Genomic DNA, 27,518 nt, shown 5'->3' on the forward strand with positions numbered 1-27,518 from the left:
TGAAAGAGAAATAACATCACTCGTAATACCTGAAGCCCGAGGAATACTGTTATCCAGAATGTGTAGTCTCTAAATGAAGGGTTCAAGACTTAATACATAGAAACCATTTGCAAATATGACGACACAGATGTAGGTCGCATTCGCCTTCACAGGAAGGTCAGCTGTTCTCTGACGTTTCCAATCCAAGGACTGTGTAACCTTAAGTTTCAACACGTCAAAACTACATATGACAATTTCCGAGAACTGCAATGTGTTTGCTTATCTTATCAGACAAAAAAAGTTGCTAGACTTTGGGATACATGATAAACTAGCATAATTTAGTTCCTAAATTTTGTTAAAATGATCAAACTTCATATTGTCATTTACGAGCAAGCTTTCAAACTATTTTTATCCTTTGTGCTAGCAACTGCTTCCATTTATATGGAAACAGCGAACGACACAATGAAAAGGAAATATTTTACGCGAATTTCAAAATGGCAAACATTTACTCTTCAAACTGATTTCAACATTACACATTTAGTTCGAAGTGTAAATCTACCTGTACCCTCGAAGCACAAGACATGTGTTACAAACAATTCTATGGGACAAAAATCAGCTACCAAGAGCAATTTCATCCACGTTATTTTACCTCGGGTGTACACAGCAGAAATCGTACTCATCGAACGACTCACAATATTCTCTAATTTATTTATTGCGGGGGAAATTCCTTACCAATCATAAACTAGCACACAGACAAATGTCTCGTACACTTACTGAAAGATAAAGAGAGAAACCAACGTCTTTAAGTTAAATACAATTTGAAGTTTTACTACTACTATACTCACGGGCCAACGGTTTTTGTGTGGACTGCACGCAGCAATCAATTGAGAATTTTCTCTCTGCACTTACTTCCGGTCGAGTCAAATGCGCAGCAAAGTGTTTTGGTGTCTTGTTATAATCAGTCACTATCATTTAATTTTACGAACAATTGAAAATGTAAATGTGAAAATCTCTTACACTTTGGTAGCTATTTACCATGCTAGATTAGACGTCCAATTGACACACGTGGCTCTTCTGCATGGTGAGAAACTAATGGCCACTGGAACTGGACAAGGATGTCGAGTCGCATATTGCGAAACGAGATGAGAATCATATCAGAGCCTTAATTGACAGGGCATCGTAGATATGTTGGCTACCGAGTTGGTAGTTCACTCATAACTTTCATGTCTGTGCAAGCAGCATTGACACCGAGACATTTTAAATTTGCGCGCTGATATTTCTACGATCGTGTTAGGAAGCACCTAATGACCCGCCGATACTTCTGCAATTGTGTTGGGGGAGGGGGGGGGGGCAGCGGCACATTGAAGGATGGCAACAGAAACATAGAACTCGGGCAGTGGGTGTCCCCCCCCCCCCCTCTCTCTCACTCTCTCTCTCTCTCTCTCTCTCTCTCTCTCTCTCTCTCTCTCTCTCTCAGCTGAGTGAATGTAGTGCTTCTCTCAGTAATGTTACATGTGATCTCTGCAACTAAGAAAATTTTGATGAACACTATCTCATAATAATAGCAGAGAGGGTGCTCGAAATACTTATTAAAAAAAAAAAAAACTGTTACAAAGGTGACAAAGGCATCACCAGGTGATGTCAAAATGATTTCACACACCAATGTGAACACTGTGACACTGATTGCTTTGTCACCCCTCCCCTTGCCACTACCAGGGCTGAATTGTCATGTACAAAATGTGAAAGATGATCTTCAAATATCATTGTGTCAAACATGCCATTCCCTGCATATGAAACTGATTGATGCATTATTACTAAATGGGCAACATCACAGTTCCATGGCTTCCATTTAACTTCAGCAGGGAAAAGACTGCTTGTTACCAGGGCAGCACCTGCCCAATCCCAGTAATAACACACATAGAACACTTGCCTTTATTATGTTAATGGGAAGAAAACCAAATAGTAAATGAATTGTACATCTTTAAAAGAGCAGCAGTCCATGATTTGATGATTTTGAGTTGATAATTATGTAACTGCACAAACCTACATTAAAAGGATATCAGTGAACATCCTACACAATTCTGAAAAACAATGTTATTTTTATAGGGGCATCATGACAAATGCACTACTACAAGTAAAGAGTCACCAGCCATGACTCTTACCCCTTTGAAGCTAAACTTAGCTAGCAGCACTTTCAATGTATGCTGCATATACAATGCAAAAACTGATACGAGCATGGTATACGCCTGTCACAAGGGTGCAGGCAAGAAGAGTGCAAATTAAATGTGCTCATTTATAAATGACGATACAATATACCACAAGAATACACCCACTCCGTCTTCAGGCCACGAGTGGCCTACTGGAACCATCCGACTGCCGTGTCATCCTCAGTGGAGGATGCAGATAGGAGGGGCATGGGGTCAGCACACCGCTCTCCCGGTCGTTATGACGGTATTCCTGGTCGAAGCCGCTACTATTTGGTCGAGTAGCTACTCAATTGGCATCACGAGGCTGAGTGCACCCTGAAAAATGGCAACAGCATATGGCGGCCTGGGTGGTCGCCCATCCAAGTGCCGGCCACGCCCGACAGCGCTTCACTTCGGTGATCTCACGGGAACCGGTGTATCCACTGCGGCAAGGCCGTTGCCGCTCAGACTACTGCTCAGCTCGTAATAAGAGACACTTAGCAGATTCCTATTGTACCTAAGCAATTCTAAGCTTCAACAGTATTTTTCAGTGAGAGAACACAGCCATAAGGATTTTGATATTATACAAAGGAAACTAAGTAAATAGGGTGGACTGTTTACCATGCATTATGTCTCAGAGATGATTCTTACAAGTTCAAAACCAAGTAAGTTTCTCGTTAGAGAGATCGCTGCTTCTGAAATACTAGACTGAAGTCACGGTAGCAGGCAAATTTAAGGGAGACAAGAACTTCTGAAGGAACTCAAAATATTGGAAGACAAAGGAAGGAAACATTCCTACTGGTACTTTTTCATATTCTGTTTTTATACCACAAGAAGGGCTTGTATCACAGCTTCCACAGTGAAGAATACTGTGCAAAAAAAAAAAAAAAAAAAAAAAAAAAAAAAAAAAAAAAAAGTCTTATCCTGCTGAAAGGATTTCATTTGTCCAATACACTCAAGGACTTCGGAAGACTCCAATGTTATCTGCCTGACAAACAGCTACCTTTCCATGCAGAAATTTTGAAGTGGCCAATAAAGAATGACAGCCAAGATGACGATGACATGTGAATGAACTTTCAAATACTGATTATTGTTGTGGAATGATGCATTAGTACCATGAAATGTAGAACTGCACTTGTTAAATTGTATACAATTAAGATAAAGTTAATGTGAATAAAATGGTGTGTGCAATTTCAGTATCTTTTACATATATTTTTTTAAGAGGTAAGTTTCCACCTTTTAATGATTAACTGCATTACCAAAATATAACATTACAAAATCAATCCCTCGTCTAGCAAGAAGTAGAAAGATATACTGGGTGTCTCAAATCCTTTGAGTCTAATTGAAACAGGTTTTGGTGGGTCCTCAACCTATTGTACTGAGATAAGGAACCAATGGTCAGAAATGAGTATTATTTTGTGTTATGCACATACACTGTGTACACTTCATAACAACAACATAGCTCACAGTAACTGTTCACAGCAACAACTGCCAGTCTCAATGCCCGCATGGCAATGAAACACGCAATTCTACTGCACTTTTGCAAAGATCCTGGGTGTCTGTTGTACACTGGACTGGTAGTGGGTGATAAGCAGCTTACACCCCTGACCACCGAACAGTCGTATCACACACAACTTAGCTTATAGCACGCTTGTCATGTGATGACTGCAAGCATCACTCTGGTGCATTAACCTGTGCTGCAAACACACCACTATCCCTGGTGTCAGGTGTCCATTGCATCAGACAGCCTGTGAGGTGTGTTACTGTGAACAGTGCATGACACATAGCCACAGGTAGAACATTACTTGTCACAAAAGTTGGCAGACATGCATTTAATGTATGGTGTGGCAGGATGTAATGCCAGTAAATCAGCATTAATGTATACGGAGGGCTTTTTGAACAGGCATCATCCTTAGTGGAAGAAGTTTATCTCTATGTATACCAACTTGTGAGAGATGGGGTCATTTGCTCCACAGAGAGTTGGCCAAGGTTCCTGCGAAAGACATATCCAGACACCCAACTTTGAGGAGATGGTGTTGGATCGTGTGGCCGACCATCCAGCAATAAGCACCCAACAACTTGCCATGAAACACTCACTTCAAAGGAAACAATGTGCACAGTACTGGTGGAACAAGTATTACACCCATATCATAAAGAAGATGAGCAAGCACTGGGACCAACAGATTTTGAGTCCCGTGTTCACTTCTGTAAATGGATTATGCACCACAGTGCTGTAGTACCAAGCTTTGTACAGTCTGTATTGTTCAAGATGAGCCCTCATTTACTTGTAATGCTGTTCTCAACAGCCGCATCAGCAGTGTATGAAATGAGGACAATCTCTGCATCCCTATCTCAATATAATTAGCTGCGGACCCTCTATCACCTGTTTCAATTTGACCCACAAGGCTTGGAACATCCTGTATATGTCCAACAAAATAGATAAAAAAGCAGTAGGTCATATCTCTGAGGAATGTGAAAATTTTAGGACAGGACAGGAAGAGGTAGAAGAACTAAGGCTCAGGTTTAAAAGAATAGTTGACCACGTACTGGATAGATATGAATGAGGTATCTCAAACAGAATGGATTCCTCCATGTCAATCATCATGTATTCTGAAAACACCGATCATGTGGAGCCCAACTTGAACTTTTCTCACATGACATACAGAAAACTTTGGGTCAAAGCTGTCAAGTAGATGCAGTATTTCTTGATTTTGAGAAAGCATCTGACTCTGTACCGCACCTATGCGTATTATCAAAAGTGCAATCACATGGGGTATCAAGTAAAATTTGTGACTTGGTCTGAGGACTTTTGGTAGGGAGGACACAAAAAGGTATCTTGGCTGGAGAGTCATCAACACATGTAGAAGTAACTTGGAAGTGTGTTCGGACCCTTGAGGATCATGTTGTGTATTAATAATATTGTGCACAATGTTAATAGTAACCTAAAACTGTATAGCTGCCCAGTGGCGGACAGTTTCTGCCAATGCATTATGACTAGAACTCTTGCACTGATTGGCCCAACTGCATATTATGTATTACCAAATACTATAATTTCATACACTGAAGATGGGATTTTAAAATCTTGAAACAGGTCATGGTTTAAACAAATATTAGTAAAACTGAAGTGGGTCTCTCTAAATAAAGTAATTGTGCCTCTCAGTTGTGAGTGTCCTACACACCAAATTTTGTGCATCTGCAATGAAGTACTGACTGAAAGAAGCTGCATAAATATTCAGATCTTGATAGGATTTCAATGTGGTGCAAAGATTGGCAACTTGCTTTTAATGTTCAAAAAGTAAAATTGAGCACTTCATTAAAAAATAAACAAATAAAAAAAAGCAAACATAGTATCCTATGACTACAGTATCGACAAATAAGAGTTGGAGCTGGTCAACTCATACAAATACTTAGGTGTAACAATTTGTAGGGATAAAAAATGGTACCGATCACATAGGCTCAGTAATATGTAAAGCAGGTGGCAGACTTTGGTTCATTGGTTGAACACCAGGGAAATGCAATCAGTCGTACAACTCATTCTAGAATATGCCTCAAATTGTGGGACATATACCAAATAGGATTAACAGAGGATATTGAATGTATACAGAGAATGGCAGCACGAATTGTCATTGGTTTGTTTGCTCCATGGGAGAGTGTCACAAGATGGTGAAGAAACTGAATTGGTCATTTCCTGAAGAAAGTCTACTTACAAAAGTTTGAATAACCGGCCTTACTAGATTAATTACAGTAAGCAGAAGATGCATTTAAACAATCATTCTTCCCACACTACGTACATAAAACGATTAGGTAAAAACCGTAATAACTGGTATAATGGACTTACCCTACGTCATGCACTTGACAGTGGTCTGCAGAGTGTAGATGCAGATATAAAGTTATTACACAATTTAAACATTTTTTCTCAGTTTCCCAGTGTATATTGGCTGACTAAGGCCCCTTTAAAAATATAGAATTAAAATGTGCTACTTAACAAGAATAATGTATCTGCTGTAAAAACTTAAAAGCAAGGAAAGTTAATAATGCAACAGATAACCTCTAGTGATAAAAATATGTCATCATATACTTAAAACAAGCTCCTGCATGTATGTCAAGCAACAAGGGACATAAATGCAAGAACTGCTGACAATCTGTTTAACTGATCGTGACCTAGAAGCTACATAAAGTAATCAGTACATAGTTCTAGATAGTTCTTACTACAGTAGGACTAATTTAAGACAAGGAGGGTGTGACAGGAGGGGGTTTGTCAGTTTAAATGCATGACACTCTTTGGTCACAGATAGTAGATATAGCTCTACTGCTATAACATTTTGAATACTGTGCCACAGAATTAAAAGTGAAAACTCACTGTTTCGTAATTATAACAGTTTCCAAGTTACCTACATGAAATATTCGAGAGTACTTTCCTCAGCAAGAAACCATTATTGTAAAACTTTATAGAAATGACAGTAAGATTACAATATGTGGAGAATGAACATTGATTTTCTTTCAAATAACAACAATTATAAACAACTGGACTAATTACTGGCCACTTGCAACTTACTCTCTCTGATAACACTTACTACAATAGCATGTGGCTTAAGTAAGATCACTATTGATAATCTGTTTCTGAACATAACATGTTATAGTGAAGTAAAAACACAAACTATAATAAATGATCTGTCTGATCAAGTTGGTGACAACATTAAATCTTGTCAGCAGAACAGCAGTAAATGATCATACCGAAGTTAAACAAATTAGAACAATAAATGGTAGATCTACTAGTCTGCTTGGGAATAGCTTACATCAGAAGCAATGGAAAGAAATTTACCAGGCTGATACAGTTGCCATGAAGTGATTGGCTCAGGCTGGTGAGTGAGTGCTGCAGACTGCTCTGGGTCTCTGCTGCAAGCCACAATAAGAGGTGGGGGTCGTTATCCAGTGGACCAGTGAGCAGATGCAACCTGGAATTCCCATGATAGGTAAGCTGTACTGCCACATGCCTGTGAATGCCAAGGCAATATGACCAACTTCTGACTGTGCAAAAACTAATGCCTTTGAATATTCACTGAAACCACGAAAATAACTTCCAGACATTCTACAGAAAATCTGACAAAAAAGTGTTGAAATCATAACAAGACAAATGCAATAAAACTATTACTACATCTATAAAATAAATCTCAACGAAATCATTAACATTTATGTGTAAAATTTTTTGTAACAAAATCCTGCCTTTTGTGTCTCTTCTCTAAAGAGTATATTCTCTTATGGTATCTATTATGTCCATTCTAATTCTGATATTTTCCACATCTTTGTCAATGTCAGTGAACCATGTAGGTTTGGATTTGTAGCTGTTTAGTAAGTTGAAGATTTGCTTGGTTAGTCTGTTACTATCCATTCAGTACATGTGTCTACAAAACTTCTTTTCCCTGCTACATCAATGAGCTTTTCCAGTTTCAAATAGAGCTCTCGTGTTTGATCTTTATTTGTATTCCATATTACTATTACTTCTAGCTCACAGTATTTTCCTTTGAATTCTTCTTTCAACTTATTCCAGTTTCTCAAGATCCCAAATTTCATTAGTTTAAGAATTTCTGCTGCATACAGTGTTAGGTTACCACTATTTGTTGGTGTCTTAGTTTTGTGTACCAGGACAATTTTTTTGTTACATAAGATTTTTTTGTTATTTGGAATGCCCTTTCCATTTCCTATGGCTATCTTTTCTTTTGTATTGCTTGTCATCCATTCTTCCAGGTATTTAAAACAGTGTGTTTTTTAAGATTTGGAGGAGCATCACTGATACTTATACTTTTTTAATTCTCTCACTACCTTCCCTAATGCACAGCTGGATAGTAGGGGTGATGAACCATCTTCCTATTTTAGTACTGATTTTACTCCAAAAGTTTTTGACAGTTCCCCCATAAGTTTTACCTTCAATACTGTGTATGTTATAGTTTCTTTAATTATTACTGCTGCTTTATTGTCAAGTCAGAATTCCTCTATAATGGTGATTAGTGCATTTCTATCAGTTGACTCATACACCTTTCAAAAATCTACAGAAGTTATCACATACTTTAAATATCCGATTTTTCTCATTTCTATTATGTTCTTTGGATTTAATCTTTTTTAATGTATTAATCCTAACATCCAGCCTGATGGTAAATTGTTTATTTTTCCAAATTTCATTAATGATTTCTGTTAGAAAATTTTGTCACTATAATGTTTCCACAATACAGCAACTATATTGTCTTTTCCTTATGCTTTGTTATTTTCAAGCTGTTTTGTGATTTCTTTTTTTATTTCCTCTACTGTTGGTGGCTTAAAGAGTCTGGCCGTATTTGGATTACGTCAGTATTTTGGTGGATTGCAGTTGTGTAGTTCTTTGAAGTAGCCCGCAAGTAATCCTACAGTTCTCAGTGTTGTTATATGCAGCCTTCTGTCTTTTTGGACCTTTTAACTGTAAACGTGGTGCTTGGAACCAGCAGAGTGGAGTTATTTATCTTACTATCAAACAGATATGAAAATCATTATAAATAATTTATTTAATATGGTATTTATGAAGATAGTGCCAATGTCCTACTATTACAATTTGTTTACATTTGTTCAGAAGAATTTTAATAAGATAATGTTTGTAAGATGGCTGAATATTATAGTATGGCAGCAGCAAGCTGAATAATAATGGTAGTTTGTCTAGCTCTTCTCTTCCATTTTAATATGTATAAAATATAAATCAAAGTTGATTGTTATGCAGTGTTTAGCATATAATAAAGTAACGTCTGTCTGCAAATTGCCTAAGTATGTTTGAAATATCTAAAGATTATAAAGTATGTGCTTTGAATTGTGGCCTGATTCCAAATGTTCACTTGACTATAGTAGTTGGTCAAATGGCACAAGTTTTAATAAGACAGTAAAGCATGATTAATGGTCTTTTGATGTTTGTATCTAACTAGATAAGGTCACAGATAATGTTTGCCTGGCTAGTGAGCAACATGTCTATAAGCAGTAAACAGGATTATTTCAACATGCTTCTATTCAAGACTTCGAGAATAATCGGGATTACAGCTTGATAATAAATTCAACTGGGAGAAGCACACCACAGAACTGCTTAAGTGTCTTAACAAGTCTCTATTTTCAATGCGAATTGTGTCAGACATAGGGGATATAAAAATGAAAAACCTGGCATACTATGCTTACTTTCATTCCATAATGTCATATGGGATTATTTTTTGTGATAATTCATCAAGCCAAGCTAAAGTTTTCCGGGCACAAAAACATGCAGTAAGAGTCATATGTATTGTGACCTCAAGAACATCCTGCCAGACGCCTGTTTAGTGAACTAGGGATACTAACTACTGCTTCCCAATATATTTATTCCTTAATGAGATTTGTCATTAAAAATATATCACTTTTTCAAACCAACAGCTCAATTCATGGAATCAATACTAGAAATAAGAATAATCTTCACAAAGATTTAAAGTCACTTAGTCTTGAACAAAAAGGTGTGCATTATTCAGGAACACACATTTTCAATAACTTGCCAGCAGCCATAAAAAGCTTAACAACCAATGAAATTCAGTTTAAGAGAAGCCTAAAGGATTTATTGGTGGCCAACTCCTTCTACTCCATTGATGAATTTCTCAGTAAAACCAACTGATTTGTATATGTCTGTGTGTGTATGTGTGTAAGTACAATCTAACTTCTACACCATTTCAGTGCAGTAATGTGTTCATTGTAAATAAGTATTATAGTAGTTGTATTACACATTTATTGCCTTATAAATAAATAAATAAACTTTTATTTTAAATTCAGTGCATTAGTATTCGTAAAATGATTCTTTCATATTGTGTTCATTAAAAAATGATGATCATTCCACTCGGGACCTATGGAATGGCACATTAGCTTATTTGTTTTAGTTGTAAATATTTGTTATGTATTGTAGTTTTTCTGACATGTTCTACATCCTGGAGGACCTCCTCACTAAGGATCAAATGGAATGAAAGTTAATCTAATCTAATCTAATCAGAACAGAGAGTGATAGCACAGCTATCAATGACTGTATTGTATTGTATTGTATTTTTTATTGGTCCTGTTGTCTCCATAGCAGCTTATGCATAAGACATTGGACAAGTCAAGTTATAAATATACAGGCTGAAAGTCATTACAAGGCATACATATTTAAGGTTACAATAATACAATTTACACATAAGTATTTATATAACACATTTCATAAATTTAAATATTGTTCAATGGAGTAAAAGCAGTGATGCTGTAAATATGACTTAAGAGATTTTCCAAATGTATTGACCTCAGTGATAGCTTTTATGTTTTCAGGAAGTTTGTTATAAAGCTTAACTCCCATGTGAAAAGTACCTTTTTGGCACAGTGCTGTGCTGATTTGAGTCATATGTAAGTTTCTGTTTTGTCTGGTAAAGTGCTCATGTATATCACAGTTTTTTTGCAGTCTCCGGTCCTAGCCTATTACATTTAATTTAAAGAACAGAAGGGTTTCCATAATGTATACACATGGTAATGGAGGAATACCAGATTTCTTAAACAGGGGTTTACAAGAGTCTCTAGGGTTGCACCCAAACAAGATTCTAATGGCCCTTTTTTGTAGTTTCAAAGTGAGTTCTATAATAGAAAAAATGGTTATTGTATATAGTCTTCAAAGAACTTATTGACCTTTATAAAAATTTTATTCAGTTTGAGGAATCTAGGTGCACTGCACGATACCTTTGGCTTACATTTGTCATTGCCTACCAATGCTGTGCTGTGCTGGATCACTTAATTGATCCAAACTGCTTATTGTGTTCAAATACCAGCCTGCATAAGGCCATAATTTGAGTTTTATTTGAATAAACTTCATTTACTCATGTATTTTATACAATTTTCACTGACTGTCAGCTAAGTGTGCCTTATGAATAATCTGTGCTTCTACGGGGTGTTACAAAAAGGTACAGCCAAACTTTCAGGAAACATTCCTCACACACAAAGAAAGAAAATATGTTATGTGGACATGTGTCCGGAAACGCTTACTTTCCATGTTAGAGCTCATTTTATTACTTCTCTTTAAATCACATTAATCATGGAATGGAAACACACAGCAACAGAACGTACCAGCGTGACTTCAAACACTTTGTTACAGGAAATGTTCAAAATGTCCTCCGTTAGCGAGGATACGTGCATCCACCCTCCGTCGCATGGAATCCCTGATGCGCTGATGCAGCCCTGGAGAATGGCGTATTGTATCACAGCCGTCCACAATACGAGCACGAAGAGTCTCTACATTTGGTACCGGGGTTGCGTAGACAAGAGCTTTCAAATGCCCCCATAAATGAAAGTCAAGAGGGTTGAGGTCAGGAGAGCGTGGAGGCCATGGAATTGGTCCGCCTCTACCAATCCATCGGTTACCAAATCTGTTGTTGAGAAGCGTGCGAACACTTCGATTGAAATGTGCAGGAGCTCCATCGTGCATGAACCACATGTTGTGTCGTACTTGTAAAGGCATATGTTCTAGCAGCACAGGTAGAGTATCCCGTATGAAATCATGATAACGTGCTCCATTGAGCTTAGGTTGAAGAACATGGGGACCAATCAAGACATCACCAACAATGCCTGCCCAAACGTTCACAGAAAATCTGTGTTGTTGACGTGATTGCACAATTGCGTGCGGATTCTCGTCAGCCCACACATGTTGATTGTGAAAATTTACAATTTGATCACGTTGTAATGAAGCCTCATCCGTAAAGAGAACATTTGCACTGAAATGAGGATTGACACATTGTTGGATGAACCATTCGCAGAAGTGTACCTGTGGAGGCCAATCGGCTGCTGATAGTGCCTGCACACACTGTACATGGTACGGAAACAACTGGTTCTCCCGTAGCACTCTCCATACAGTGACGTGGTCAACGTTACCTTGTACAGCAGCAACTTCTCTGACGCTGACATTAGGGTTATCGTCAACTGCACGAAGAATTGCCTCATCCATTGCAGGTGTCCTCGTCGTTCTAGCTCTTCCCCAGTCGCGAGTCATAGGCTGGAATGATCCGTGCTCCCTCAGACGCCGATCAATTGCTTCGAACGTCTTCCTGTCGGGACACCTTCGTTCTGGTGTCTTGATACAAACGTACTGCGCCATGGCTATTTCCCCATGCTAATCCATACATCAAATGGGCATCTGCCAACTCCGCATTTGTAAACATTGCACTGACTGCAAAACCACGTTCGTGATGAACACTAACCTGTTGATGCTACATACTGATGTGCTTGATGCTAGTATTGTAGGGCTATGAGTCGCCATGTCAACACAAGCACCGAAGTCAACATTACCTTCCTTCAATTGGACCAACTGACAGTGAATCGAGGAAGTACAGTACATACTGACGAAACTAAAATGAGCTCTAACATGGAAATTAAGCATTTCCGGACACATGTCCACATAACATCTTTTCTTTATTTGTGTGTGAGGAATGTTTCCTGAAAGTTTGGCCGTACCTTTTTGTAACACCCTGCATAAGGGTTTAAAGCAAGAGTGCACCGTAACACCCCTAATTTCAGATGAGTCACATGCAAGTTTAAGTCGTGTACTTGCCCTCTGGCTGCTAGGTACCAACAAATCAATCTTGACTGGTGATTAATTTCACAATATTTATCAGTTACCAAACACCCATAGTGAAGTTGCAATTCGTTCCTAGATTTATTTCAGGGTCAAAAGTCAAAAGTGCAGAAGCAGCAGCAGTAGTAGTAGCAGCAGATAGCTGTCTGTGGGTGCATATTCACTGTGGGAGTAGGCAGCCGTATACATGATACTCCATGGGTCTACACCAATTTGTTCCATCACATTTTCATGCCACAGTCTCTGCGTAACAAATTTTATATTACCACACTTTCGTGTCACAGTTTCACAGGACAACTGCAACCATCCTATCGCCTATCAACGCTGCAGTTGTTACAGGGTTGCTGCATCTGTGCCTTTATCGGTTCCTGCCTCAGTTTTGTTGAGTCACTGCATCCCTGCCACCACCTGCCCACATTGCAGTTGGTGTGCAGGGCTGCCATGATCATTCTGTCACATGTCCACATTACAACTGTTGCAGGGCCATCACATCACTGCTGCAGCCTGTCCATGCAGCAATTGTTGCAGGACCGCTGTAGTCACATCAACGTCTACCCACGGTGCAGTTTTCGCTGGGCCACCACATCTGTGCTGCTGCCTGTCCACATTGCCGTTGTAAGACTTCTGCATCTGTGCTGATGTCTGTCTTGGCCTCAATTCTGTCACACTTATCCACACCACTAACTGACCAGACGACAGCAGTCACAGGACCATCTTGTCCATGCCAACATCTGTCCGAGCCACAGCGACTCAGCGCTGTCGTGACTATCAGTGTCACTACTTGACTATACTGCAGCCATCGCAGGACTGCCCTACTGCACTGACATCTGAGTAGCAGTGACTCTCTACTGCCACATCCATGCAGTGCTGCTTCCATGCTGCTGACTCCTTGTTGCATTGCCTCTGTGCCACAGCATCTCAAGGCTACCACCTACATGCTGTGTCACCTCTGTGCCGCCACCTTTGTTTTGCAACATTTTCGTGTCCCTATACCTATACAGTCTCGCCTCCACACTGCTGCATCTCTGCACCACATGATCTCTGCTTCTGAGCCATAAGGTCTCTGGGCTGCCGCTTCTAAGCCACGTCATCTCCACACTACTGCTTCCACACGACAGCTTCTCCGTGTCACCGCTTCTTTACCACATCGACTGCAGCTTTATGGCTCCTCACCCATTCAGCTATACACACCACATTGTCTCTGTCTCCATTCCACAGCAGTCTCCATTCCACTGCATTTGTGCCATACCATTATCTGCATGATGCAGCATCTCCGTGCCGCCGCCCCCACGCTCCAGCTTTTCTGTTGTTGTCACTTCCATGGTGCGTTATCTCTGGGCCGCAATGCCTCCTCACTGCAGGCGGTGACATCAGGCAATTCCAAGGCACATCACACAATAACAATGATTGAGAGAATTTTAAGTGCCGCAGCAATTGTTCTTCTTTTTTTGTGTTTGAATTGTCTGCCACGGCTGACGAAAACAAAAGATTGCCAAGTGATCATGGATTGTATATAGTGAAACAGGGAGCCCTAAAAGCCAGATAGAAGTAGGTTTTGAGAAGCAGTGATAAAGGAAGATCAATCCACAGTTCTTTTGAATGCTCTGAGATGTGTATTAATTGGGAAATGCGACCAATTTGGGGAATATGCATTCAAAATTAACAGCAGAAATGGAATGTCTGAAACCAGAACACAGATTCAGAATAAATTTGAGATTATTGTTATACTGGTTGGGGAAGATCAGGGAAGGGTTGATGGGTTAGAGAAAGGATTAGTAGCTAAAACAGAAGCTGTGCAAATTTTCTTGTGGGGCAGATTCAGCACAAAAACAAAAGTGTAAAATGTATAAATAACAAACAGATGTAGGATTCAGGTCAGTCAAGATAGAATTTTCTGAATGCCACAAAGGGAAAAATAGTAATATAAAACAATTAGAAGGGGAAATAAATATTTAAATATATTTAATAATGTAGCAGCTGGATATGTAATTTAATGTTATGACATCCTGTGGGGCAAGGGTTCAATACCAAATCCTTTGGTGGAAAAAATAGGTTGTTCTTGTTGTGGTCTTCAGTCCTGAGACTGGTTTGATGCAGCTCTCCATGTTACTCTATCCTGTGCAAGCTTCTTCATCTCCCAGTACCTACTGCAACCTACATCCTTCTGAATCTGCTTAGCGTATTGATCTCTTGGTCTCCCTCTACGATTTTTACCCTCCACGCTGCCCTCCAATGCTAAATTTGTGATCCCTTGATGCCTCAAAACATGTCCTACCAACCGATCCCTTCTTCTAGTCAAGTTGTGCCACAAACTTCTCTTCTCCCCAATCCTATTCAATACCTCCTCATTAGTTACGTGATCTACCCACCCTATCTTCAGCATTCTTCTGTAGCACCACATTTCGAAAGCTTCTATTCTCTTCTTGTCCAAACTGGTTATCGTCCATGTTTCACTTCCATACATGGCTACACTCCATACAAATACTTTCAGAAACGACTTCCTGACACTTAAATCTATACTCGATGTTAACAAATTTCTCTTCTTCAGAAACAATTTCCTTGCCATTGCCAGTCTACATTTTATATCCTCTCTACTTCGACCATCATCAGTTATTTTGCTCCCTAAATAGCAAAACTGCTTTACTACTTTAAGTGTCTCATTTCCCAATCTAATCCCCTCAGCATCACCTGATTTAATTTGACTACATTCCATTATCCTCGTTTTGCTTTTGTTGATGTTCATCTTATATCCTCCTATCAAGACACTGTCCATTCCGTTCAACTGCTCTTCCAAGTCCTTTGCTGTCTCTGACAGAATTACAATGTCATCGGCGAACCTCCAAGTTTTTACTTCTTCTCCATGAATTTTAATACCTACTCCGAATTTTTCTTTTGTTTCCTTTACTGCTTGCTCAATATACAGATTGAATAACATCGGGGAGAGGCTACAACCCTGTCTCACTCCTTTCCCAACCACTGCTTCCCTTTCATGCCCCTCGACTCTTATAACTGCCATCTGGTTTCTGTACAAATTGTAAATAGCCTTTCGCTCCCTGTATTTTACCCCTGCCACCTTCAGAATTTGAAAGAGAGCATTCCAGTTAACGTTGTCAAAAGCTTTCTCTAAGTCTACAAATGCTAGAAACGTAGGTTTGCCCATGCAGTAAATTTCTTGGTTGTATGTAAGGATAATTTGAAGCTGGTATAAGTGAGGTTGCTAAAACTAAATTTATAAAGAGGTTGAAGAAGGGGCTGAAACCTAGGCTAATCAAAATGTTGAGCACTTGTATATTATAATATACTAAAACAAAGGTATTGAAAAAGTATTGGGGACAGGCATAGCGTATGAGATTGCAGAATAATTTGTTGAATGGCCCCAATTACAGAAGTGGGAAGGAAAACATGAAGGAGTTGTGTGTTAGGGAGCTGGATAAATTAATTCATTTGGACATGTCACTGGATGTGCTAAAAGAAATTCAGCTTTGAAAAGCGGGCTGCCAGAAGTCTTGCAATGGGAACTCATCCCGAATCCTGCTGATTGTGTGGAAGAATTTCTCAACTCCCACTGAAAATTTTGGATAGGGTTTTAAGTTGTAGATCAAGATACGTTGAACAAAGAGAGAATAGTAGGAATCAGGGTGGGAGAAATTACAATAATAACAATCTGAATATGCACAGCACTGTCATAAATGGGGAGATACAGAAATGGGCACAATAATCAAGGTAGGGACTGGAGAGAGGTAGCATGAAGAAAATAGAAATTTTGGGGAAGAAGGGGTAATTTTGAGCCAAGAAAAGATAATGACAGGCAAGCAGCAAGGCAAGAGGGACAGTCAGATGCCAATTTTCAAAGCAGACAGTTGGGAAACTAACTGGTGAATCACTTAAGCACCATGAAGGGATTTATAATTAATAAATTAATAGGGCCTTTTATGTCCCAGGATAGTATTCATGGCAGACAATAAAAATTCGTACCAATTCTACATTGGCAGCTTCCAGAAGCCAAACCACTTACGTCACTGACTAGTAGGCTGCCAGCTAGGAGGAAATGCTGAGCTATTGCAGCATGATGGAACCATCGAGCACCCAAGTCTGCAAGTGAAGCATAAGTACGTCATGGAAGCCGAGAGATACTGTCATACTAGTGACAAAGCAGAGTTTCATAAGGAAGGCAAGGTACAATGTAACAATAAGTATTCATGTGCCAAGCCAGCAAAAAAGAGCCTCTGAAAGGTAGCGAGTGAAAACCAGGACACATGATGTCACAGCCATCCCCACTACTACAGACCACACAGGAAGCGCCAACATTAAATACCCCACACTTCTTAACAAATGTCCATTGCTGCGTGCTGATTGTCAACTGCCCAGTACATAGTCTCCACCCTTGTGTCAGCTGCAGCTGCCCAGTGAGAGTGGAAGCTACACAGGTCAACCCTTGGCAAGCTTAGCTGTCTTAGTTTATGAAACCAAAGTCCAGCTGGATGGACGCTGTTGCTGCGAGACAACACTGAAGGGGCGCAGAGGCTGCCATCACCCTGCAGGTCTGCTGGAGGCTTCCTGCATGATCCGAATGCTGTCTGTCATCCGCCATCGAGAGTGGGGCACTGCTGTTGCTCATCCCGTTCCTGAGCAGCTTTAAAGGGGCAGGTAGCAGTGGTGTTACAAACTCCAACACGATAGGGGCAAGAAAACAAAGCACTCTGTAGGAATATGGAGCCATGGGAAGCTGTTGGGATCAAGGACTCTTTGGTTCAGGAGAAAATGAAACCATGGTGAATGTAGACATCCATCAATGTATCTCATATTGGCTACTCACAGAGTGCCATTTTCAGGGAAAGCAACCAAGGATGTATCTGTTTTTATTAGTGATGTAAAGGCTGCCACTGAATTGGGAAAATGGTCAGAAGAAACGGCTTTGAATATGGCTAGATTAAGGTTAGTGGGTGATGCAAAAACATACACTGTGTACCATGAGACCTTCTCGTCTAATGGTGTAACATAGTGCTATCGGAAGCAGGACAATGTTAGGTTCTTTAGGGAAAAACTCAATGGACTATTGCAAAAGCAAGACAATCAGTGGAGTCCTTCTATGACTGAACTTGCAAGTGTATGAACTAATGCAGAATGCAGAGGCTGATAGGGTGATTCTGCGTGAGGCAGAAAATAGGCCTCTGGACGTATTTATAAGAAATATCTGCTGATCTGTCATGGAGGGTCAGAATGGAGAACTCAAGTGACTTATCTGCTGCCATCAGGATTGCTACGCAATTGGGGGTAACTGACACTGCTAAGTGAAGACAGAGTGATTGCAATGTTTTTTTCTTCTTAAGTGAAGTGTTGTAGATGTGGGCACATGGGTCACAACATGGAACAAGGTCATCAGCCTGAATGTTATGAATGAGGGGAGGTGGACCATACAGTGTGTGATTGTCAGAAGAAAGCACGAGACAAGCAACAGGAACAGGGGTGTTTCATCTGTCGGATGGCATACCCATTGGAACATAGAGACTGCATAAACATATGCAGAGATGGAGTGTTGTTTTCTAGGCAAAGTAAATGGTACAGAACATAAATTTCTGGTAGACACAGGGGCTCATGTGTCAGTAGTCAGTCTGAATCTCTAGGGCCCAAAGAGACTGCGATCACCACGGTACAGGTAATGCAGAGTAGGTGATAATGATGTGAAGTCATTGGGGACAACACTGTGCAATTTTAACATGGGAAATAAGTGTTTTCAAGAGCATGTAAAAGTATTGCCATGTGCTGGTGAGGGATAATGTGTAATCCTGAGACTCAACTTTCTTACTAAACTTCACACAAAAATTAACCTTTTGCAGTGCACAGTTGCTTACTGGGCCCTGATCAAAATCCTTCAGTCACTTAGCCTGAGCAGAAAATCAAAGATGACTGTCTATCGAACAGTCATAAGACCAGTGGTAATGTATGGCTCAGAAACATGGACAATGACTGTAGCAGAAGAAGAACTCTTGAGAAGATGGGAGAGGAAAATATTAAGAAAGATTTTTGGAGCCGTGTATGAGGCGGGGCAATGGAGGATAAGGAGAAACAAGGAATTGGAAGAAATGTATAGAAATCCTGATTTGGTGACTGAAATTAAGCGTTACAGGCTGAGATGGCTGGGCCATGTAGAAGGATAAAGCTGTCAAAAAGGTTTAAGGGGCTCCGGAAAGGCTCAAAATCATGAAAAGTTCAATTTTTACTTTTTTGCGTTTTCTGAATCTGCAGACTATTACCTTTTAATAGATATATAATTTATTCAATTCCGAAGACTACAACTATTTTTAAATTTTTTTTGAAATGTGTTCTACATGGGCGTGACCCACTGTGGCGCTGTTAAACTGCTGTCAAATGGTGTTATTATTAACGTCCGTGTTCATCAGGTACATTTTAGTGATGTGAGATAAAGTATGTGTTGTGGCTAACCTGTGATGGTTCAATATATATCGCTGGTGTGATTGTCGATTGTTTCATGTTTATTTACTCTGTCGTTATCTCGAAAATATTCGTAATTAATTCTGTTTCTTGAGTCTGTTTTGTTGAAGTATAATAATGAGTAAAAGTAAAGTTATTAGAAATCTTCTGAAGGCTTTTAAGAAAAGGAGAAGTGTTGGAAAGCCAAAGGTATTTAGAAATATGGGAATGAAGATAGGTTCTAACATGGTACGAGCGATGCTTGCTTTAGACAAGGAGCGCCTTCGGGCTGCAGACAGGGCTGTAAAGAGTCTAGAAATACAAGCAAGAGCAAACAGGAGGAGGAACAAGAGGAAGCTGGAGGAGGAGTTTGCAGAGGATGAAGATAATCCATCCTATGGACCTGGAATGCACTAAAAAGTTAATCCAATCTTTGTCGCTCGATTCCCAAAACTTTTATTTTCTCATACTAATTACATGTTTTCTAAGGATCTTCCAAACATATTTGTTTAAAACTTTCAGTAAATGTTACACAGTACCTTCTGCATAATTTAACACAGCCTTTTTCCAAAAAACTGTATATTTTTGAATATATAAATAAAAAATTGCAAAAAAATGTTGTGAATTTTCATTACAATTGAAAAAAAATCATCTTTAATAACTGAACTAAAATTTTGTAAAATCCCTGTGTTAAGTTGTAGCCCATATTCCAATAAATAATCTGTAAAACGTTCAACTTCCTACCTCAAATACTTTGTGAGGAAAGATGTAATTTATAAGCGTTATTTTAACATTGCAAGTATAGGGCGTTCCGGAGCCCCTTAAACAGGAAATCCAGGTGGCAAAAGGAGCAAAGGGAGAACCCGGAAACAATGGCTGGAGGATGTGGAAAATGATTTGAGAAAGATTGGAGTCAGGAGATGAAGGAAACAAGCAGAAAATCATAAGGATTAGGCTGTGATTATCAGAGGGGCCAAGGCCCTACATGGGCTGTATAGCCAAGGAGTAAGTAAGTGTACAATTGAACTTGGTGGGACATTTTTTCTGCTACGGGCAACACACGAAGTTCACTGATCATGAAAGTAGTAACCAATAAACTGCGGACATAGGCACTAAATATCAATTCACAAAGTACACGGAAGCTGAACTGGGTGTGCATAGATATGGACTACCTCACGATTTATTATATGTTGCAGAGCCTTTGGAAACTAACGAAGAATTGAATAAATCACACTGTTGTGTACAGAGATGTATAGTAAACGTCAGTGGTGTGGATGGAGATTTTATGATTCCGGTCAGTCTTGATAATTTTGGCAGGGATTAAGTGAGTCCTAATTTGGATGTTTTGGAGAAAAAGGACATGGATACGTCACATGGGGACCTCCGTTGCAAGCAAACCGTCAAGGCATCTGCATTATGTGACAAAGTGAAACATTTACAGGTAAATGATAGACAAGCAACGGAAGATTTGTTACTGCAGTTCATGGATTTGTTTAATCCGAGTGGTCCGCTACCAACAACTCCACTCACATGACACAGAATACCAACAGGAAACAATGCTCCAGTGTACAAGAACCCATATCGAGTCCCGAAATGTATGCAACAAATAATGAAAGAATTTATCAACCAGCAGCTGGCTGACAGTTTTATTGAGTATCATGATACTCCCTGAGGGGCACGGGGGCACTCATGATTTTGGTTCCAAAAGAGTCACCAGCTGGAACAAAAAAGAACAGATTTTGTTATGGACATAACAGACTCTCGACAACTTGAGTTAGTATAACCATTTCTCCACCATAGATTTAAAGACTGGACTTCACCAGAAGGTCAACCAAAAACAGCTTTTTTTTGTCCCGGGGGGTCATTTCCAATATCATTGAATGCCATTCGGACTCAAGAATGCACCCACCACCTTTCAGAGATTATTTGATTGTGTACTTAGAGGACTGAAACCAAAACAATGTTTGATCTATCTGGATGACATAATAATAATGTTTTCAGTGGACGTGGAAAGGCATGTACAGTGGTTGGAGGAGGTATTAAAAAAGGCTGGGAACAGCACAACTAGTACTACGCATCAATAAATGTCATTATGCAGCAATGGAAGTAACTTATCTTGGGCAAGTAATTAGCAGGGAAGGTGTGAGAACAGATCCACATTTGGTCTCAGCACTTCAGAATTTTTCATCACCGAAGCAAGTTAAAACAGTTTCAGAGTTTCATTGGTCTCTGTAATTATCACTGTCAATTCCTAAAGGACTTTGCTGAAACTGCCAGAGCTTTGAACCATTTGTTAAAGAAAGGAGCAAGATTTGAATGGTCTACCAAATTTCAGATGACGTTCAACATTTAAAGTGAGCACTGACATTGGACCCATTTTCAATTACTTCCCAATTTTGGAAAAGAATTAATTCAGTTTTGTGATACAAGTAATACGGATCTTGGGATTGCCCTAGAACAGAAAATAGGTGATAAAGAGTGTACTGTAATGTACGCATCCTGACAGTTGAACAACACAGAGCAAAATTACTCCATGGCTGAGAGCCTGAGAGCAAGATTCCAGCAGTAATCTATGGTATTACATACTTCCACTGTTGTTTATATGAGCAAAAGTTAAAGGTAGTGACAGATCACACTGCTCTCAAATGGTTATTACAACTGAAGGATCCTTGCAGCAGCTTCACACGGTGGGCACTCCATCTGAATGAATCTGATTATGACATAAAACACAACACAGAGAAAAGACACGCTTCTGTCAACAGTTTCAGTAGAAAAATTGCAGTTCTACAAACACTGGGCAGGAGCGTTGCTGAAGGCAAAAGATGCAAACTGCTGATGACAGTTAACAATTCAAGTCACAATTTCAGTTTGTGACGCACGATGGCTTGCTGTGTAGAACAACAAAGTGCAGAATTACAAGTGGTAGTACCTGCAGCTTTCCAGAACAAAGTCTTGGCACAAGCACAGGACCATATGCCGTCAGGCCATGGCGGGTGAAGAGCAACAGATGGATGAATTACTGAAAAATTTTGGTGGAGGACTAGAAGACGATGTTGAGCAATATGTCAGGAACTGCGTACCTTGTGCACAATGAGCTAATCTTAGCCACTGAATGATTCCTTTACAATGTCTACTGGAAGCATCTAAACCATTTGAAATGCTTGGGATGGGCATTTCAGGCCCATTTAATAAAACACTAACCGGAAATAAATACATATAGACTATAAATCACCATTTCTCGCATTATATAGTAATGGTTATAATTCCTGACCAAAGAATGAGTACAGTTGCTGAAGTATCAGTAAATAATTGGGTGCTCACATCTGGCATTCTGGACATGCAAATTACTGACCAGGGTACCGATTTCATGTCCAAGCTTATGAAGCAATTGTGTCAATTGCTCCAAATTCACAAGCTCCCAACAAGGCCCTTCCAGCCCAATCCAACGCCAGAACAGAGTTCATCGCATGATTTTGAAGATGTTGAGCAACCATGTTACATCTACATCTACATTTATACTCCGCAAGCCACCCAACGGTGTGTGGCAGAGGGCACTTTACGTGCCACTGTCATTACCTCCCTTTCCTGTTCCAGTCGCGTATGGTTCGCGGGAAGAACGACTGTCTGAAAGCCTCCGTGCGCGCTCTAATCTCTCTAGTTTTACATTCATGATCTCCTCGGGAGGTATAAGTAGAGGGAAGCAATATATTCGATACCTCATCCAGAAACGCACCCTCTCGAAACCTGGCGAGCAAGCTACACCGCGATGCAGAGCGCCTCTCTTGCAGAGTCTGCCACTTGAGTTTATTAAACATCTCCGTAACACTATCACGGTTACCAAATAACCCTGTGACGAAATGCGCCGCTCTTCTTTGGATCTTCTCTATCTCCTCCGTCAACCCGATCTGGTACAGATCCCACACTGATGAGCAATACTCAAGTATAGGTCAAACGAGTGTTTTGTAAGCCACCTCCTTTGTTGATGGACTACATTTTGTAAGCCACCTCCTTTGTTGATGGACTACATTTTCTAAGCACTCTCCCAATGAATCTCAACCTGGTACCCGCCTTACCAACAATTAATTTTATATGATCATTCCACTTCAAATCGTTCCGCACGCATACTCCCAGATATTTTACAGAAGTAACTGCTACCAGTGTTTGCTCCGCTATCATATAGTCATACAATAAAGGATCCTTCTTTCTATGTATTCGCAATACATTACATTTGTCTATGTTAAGGGACAGTTGCCACTCCCTGCACCAAGTGCCTATCCGCTGCAGATCTTCCTGCATTTCGCTACAATTTTCTAATGCTGCAACTTCTCTGTATACTACAGCATCATCCGCAAAAAGCCGCATGGAACTTCCGACACTATCTACTAGGTCATTTATATATATTGTGAAAAGCAATGGTCCCATAACACTCCCCTGTGGCACGCCAGAGGTTACTTTAACATCTGTAGACGTCTCTCCATTGATAACAAGCAGTTAGCAGTAATCAAGCAAAACTGGGATGTACTTTTAAATTTTGTAACTGCCGCATAAATTCTAGTCCGTACAGCAACTGGTCTTTCACCATATGTGGTAAAATTCCATATGTGGTAAAATTTGGGAGAAAAACACTTTCACCTTTCGAAGTGATTACCTTGAAGCTTAGCCCTGTCGAACAAAAAAGAAACAGACGACTGATGACCAGGGTACTCTTAAAATGCCTTACATCCTCAGGCACTGTTGACAGATAAGATTTCAGATGTTGTTTGCCTATTCTGCACTTCAATTTGTTCTTGTGTATATTATTAGGAAGACATTCTGTTTTAATTTGTTCAATTTACAGTATGTTTTAAAGTTTTTTTTCCATTATCGAGGGGATGATACAATATTGTATATGGGGGTGTAGTTTTGTCTGAGTAATCATGCCATCTGAAGGTAGGGGAGATAGTGGTAAAGTTTCCTTTCTCTCAGGTTGCATAGCAAAATGGGTACACGTACTGACCAAAGATGTATTAATACTTTCAGAGCAAAGAGATGGCTACATTCTAATGTCATTGGAAGACCAATAGAGATGCCAGAGGGCAAGTGTTACGATCTGCCCAAGTAGGAGGAAAGAGACTGGTGTACAGGCATGCAACGTCAAGCTATGCCAAGGAAAAACAGAAGTAAATGATGTCATAGGGAAGTGCTAATGCTATATCCACATTTCCAGAAAGTAAGTACCCACTAGTCTACTCAGTTTTTTCAACACAAGTAGTCATAGTAAACTGTTTTGAACATGGAAGACCAAGAAGTATGTATAGAGTGGAATTATGAGATACTGGAATAATAATAACTTATGTTGTACCAGCTCAAGCAGCTGCTAGAAGTTCTGTCTGCCTGAAACTTAACCTTCCTAAATAACATCCTGAATCCAGACATTCTACGCTGACTACACAAACAAGTAGCAAAGCAAAAAGGGAGAATTACAGCCGAACAAATGTTCCAGCCCATACAAGAATACCACTATAGACAACATCATAGTATCACGACTACAAAGGTGACATCTACCAGTGCTGTATGGTTCTAGTTGCCATTTGTGTAATCTACTTCTGCTTTAAATGAAAGTCAGTGAGCTGTTCAGATTTACCTCTGCATGAGATATCCTTTGGTTGGTTGTAAATAAAGCTCAGACATAGAACGGGAATTACTTGTAAACAAATAGATGAACTTACATGTATGTGAATGATTGCTAGATGAAATTGCGTTAGTGAATAAGAAATTATTTCTGCGAAGACCTCCGTTATCATTTTGATATATCAACCACTGAAAATCATGTAAATTACCTGTATGGTAATGGAATAGTAACTAAAGTTGTATAATGTGTAACTACTGGTGCTAAACATGTACAATGAGGTTATTATGGGTGCTTCAAACTGAATAATTCAAAACAAATTTTTTGAAGGAAGAGGGAAATGTTACACCCCAGGATAACATTCCCGGCTGCCACTAAAAATTAGTCACAGTTCTACCTTGGCAGCTCCTAGAAGCCAAACTGCCTGCCTCAATGATTATTAGACTACTAGGTAGGAGGAAATGTTAAGCAAGTTGCGGCAAATACAACAGCTATCACAGCATGACAGTTTCGTAAGGAAGGCTAGGTACAACACAGCAATAAGTACTCAGGTATTGAGCCAGCAGAAAAGAGCCTCTGAAAGGTGAATGCGAAAGTCTGAAGTCACTTGGAGAGCTGACACTGAGCAAAAATCAGGACACATGATGTCATACCCATCCCCACTGCTGCAGAGTGCACAGGAAGTGGCAACGTAAAATACCTGACACTTCTTAACAAACGTCTCATTGATGAGTGCTGGCTGCCAACTGCCCATAGCATAGTCTCAGTCCTTGCAATCAGTTGCAGCTATCCAGTGAGAGGAGAGGCTACCGGGTTGACCCCTGGCATACCTAGCTATCTTCAATCATCCCTGGAATCACGAGTCCGGCTGGAAGGACACTCTACTGTTAGCTGCACTGCCAATCTCCAAGGCAACACTGATGGGGCGTGGAGGCCGCCATCACCCTGCAGGTCTGTTGGAGGCTTGACATGTGTGACCTGGACATTGTCTGTCATCTGCCTTCTAGAGTTGGGCACTACTGCTGCTCATCCCATTCCTGTGGCAGATACCGATGCTGCTGGACGAGCGTATGCTGGCCTTTCACTGCTGATGAGGCACTGCTCTGCCGCCATGGAGTTCTGAAAGACAACCCTGTATTACTGCCTAATAAATGTGTTACTGTCAATGATTTTTTCTTGCCACTCTCGAGCATAACTAGGTACTTACCATCGCATCATGCCCGGCTCTCTTCTGATGACTGTAGGAGTCTGGAATCGGACTCCTATAGGCCACGAGAGGATGCAACAGGATAAGTAGCAAGTGTAACAGGGAGAGGAAAGATAGGAGAGTATGCCACATGGATACTATTACAGTTAGTGAAAAACTTTGGGGGGGGGGGGCACAATAAATACTAAAAATGGAATAGGAGAAATCATATTAACAAAATTATTATGAATAAGTTTAATACGGTCAAAGTAATTCTCATGTTGGGGAAATGTTTGACAGAATGGAGGTATCTGAGACGGAAGATGAAAACAGTGCGGGTTTTGCTTCAGTTAAAATTACTGAAATATCAGGAACAGAAACATTAGTTTCTTTCTTTATAGGGGAAAGCAGAGGTAGATATGGATCCAAGGGGCAAAAGAATTAATAACAATGAAAATAACCGTAAGGAAGGTGTAGGCATAAGTACATTCCTATTCCTAACGAAAAAGGTACTATTATTAATTATGCTTGCAGCAATAATGTTAGTGGAATAATGATCTGCATTAGGTAACGAATGTACCGTTACATGAATAATTTTTTTGTGATGGTGGTGAATTGATTAATAAAAATTCATAAAATTTTGCTATAAAAGGTATGTGGTTAACTGGAATTCAAAGTTGCCAGGAAGTTGGAAGGGTTATGTGGGGAGCAGGATGCTGATGCTGTATGTGATAAATTATTTAAAGGGGATTCAGAAATTTAATATGAGGAAGGGTGTAATATATAATGGAGTAGAAAGGAAACAAAAGCTGATTTATTGGGGAACAGAATTAAATAGGATAATTGAAAAGATTCATGCATGGATGGGTCAAATTACTAGTGGGAATGGCATGTTTATTAAGGAATGGGCTGGAATTAATTCATGAGTATGGTTAAACTGTGGATTTGAATATTTTTGTTAAAACTTAAAACATACTTTGCAGCGTGTGAAAAGATTCAGGCAACCATTGACGTTACGATGGGAAAAGTGGATAATGTGCCATTATTAGATGCATGTTCAAGTGTATGTTTTGTATCTGAATCATACTGGCAACAGATCAGGTGTGAGGAACTGGTGGAACTACCAGTAACTGGTGTGAAAATTAAAACAGCAACTGGGGTATGTAGTAAGAAGTTTTATTGCATTTTAAAACCAATGGCCATTATTTTAGTATCACGGGCAGACAGAGAGTGAGGTTTAAAACAGAACTAAGAGATTGATATTGGAGCACTTACATTTAGAATAAGGACATGAAAATGTAACTGTGCTCAAGTGTATGAAATATATGTTTATGTGATATGTCCTATATAGTTGAAATTATTTTTGGGTGTTTTCATGAAGTGTAATTCGGTTTACATGTATATTGTGTGAAACATTATACTCTGTTAGTACGTGAATGTCAGAAATTTTAACCTGTGTAAGGATGGAAAGTTGAAAGTGAATTATATGATCCAGTCTGCATCAGGTTACATCTACAT

General features: G+C 39.7%; 1 protein-coding gene and 1 pseudogene across 1 annotated transcript in view; one reads left to right on the forward strand and one right to left on the reverse strand.

Annotated features, from left to right (window-relative positions):
* Positions 1-2,509: 2,509 nt before the first annotated feature.
* LOC126254865 (5S ribosomal RNA) lies at positions 2,510-2,627 on the reverse strand (annotated as a pseudogene).
* A 4,447-nt stretch (positions 2,628-7,074) lies between these two features.
* LOC126251937 (uncharacterized) overlaps positions 7,075-27,518 on the forward strand; it is a 136,209-nt gene continuing 115,765 nt past the window's right edge. The window contains exons 1-2 of the mRNA XM_049952690.1: positions 7,075-7,138; positions 24,226-24,415. Of these exons, the coding sequence (XP_049808647.1) occupies positions 24,392-24,415 (24 nt within the window). The 5' untranslated portion in view covers positions 7,075-7,138; positions 24,226-24,391. The remainder of the gene's footprint in view (positions 7,139-24,225; positions 24,416-27,518) is intronic.

The sequence above is a fragment of the Schistocerca nitens genome, chromosome 4, assembly GCF_023898315.1.
Source record: "Schistocerca nitens isolate TAMUIC-IGC-003100 chromosome 4, iqSchNite1.1, whole genome shotgun sequence".
Lineage (NCBI taxonomy): Eukaryota > Metazoa > Arthropoda > Insecta > Orthoptera > Acrididae > Schistocerca > Schistocerca nitens.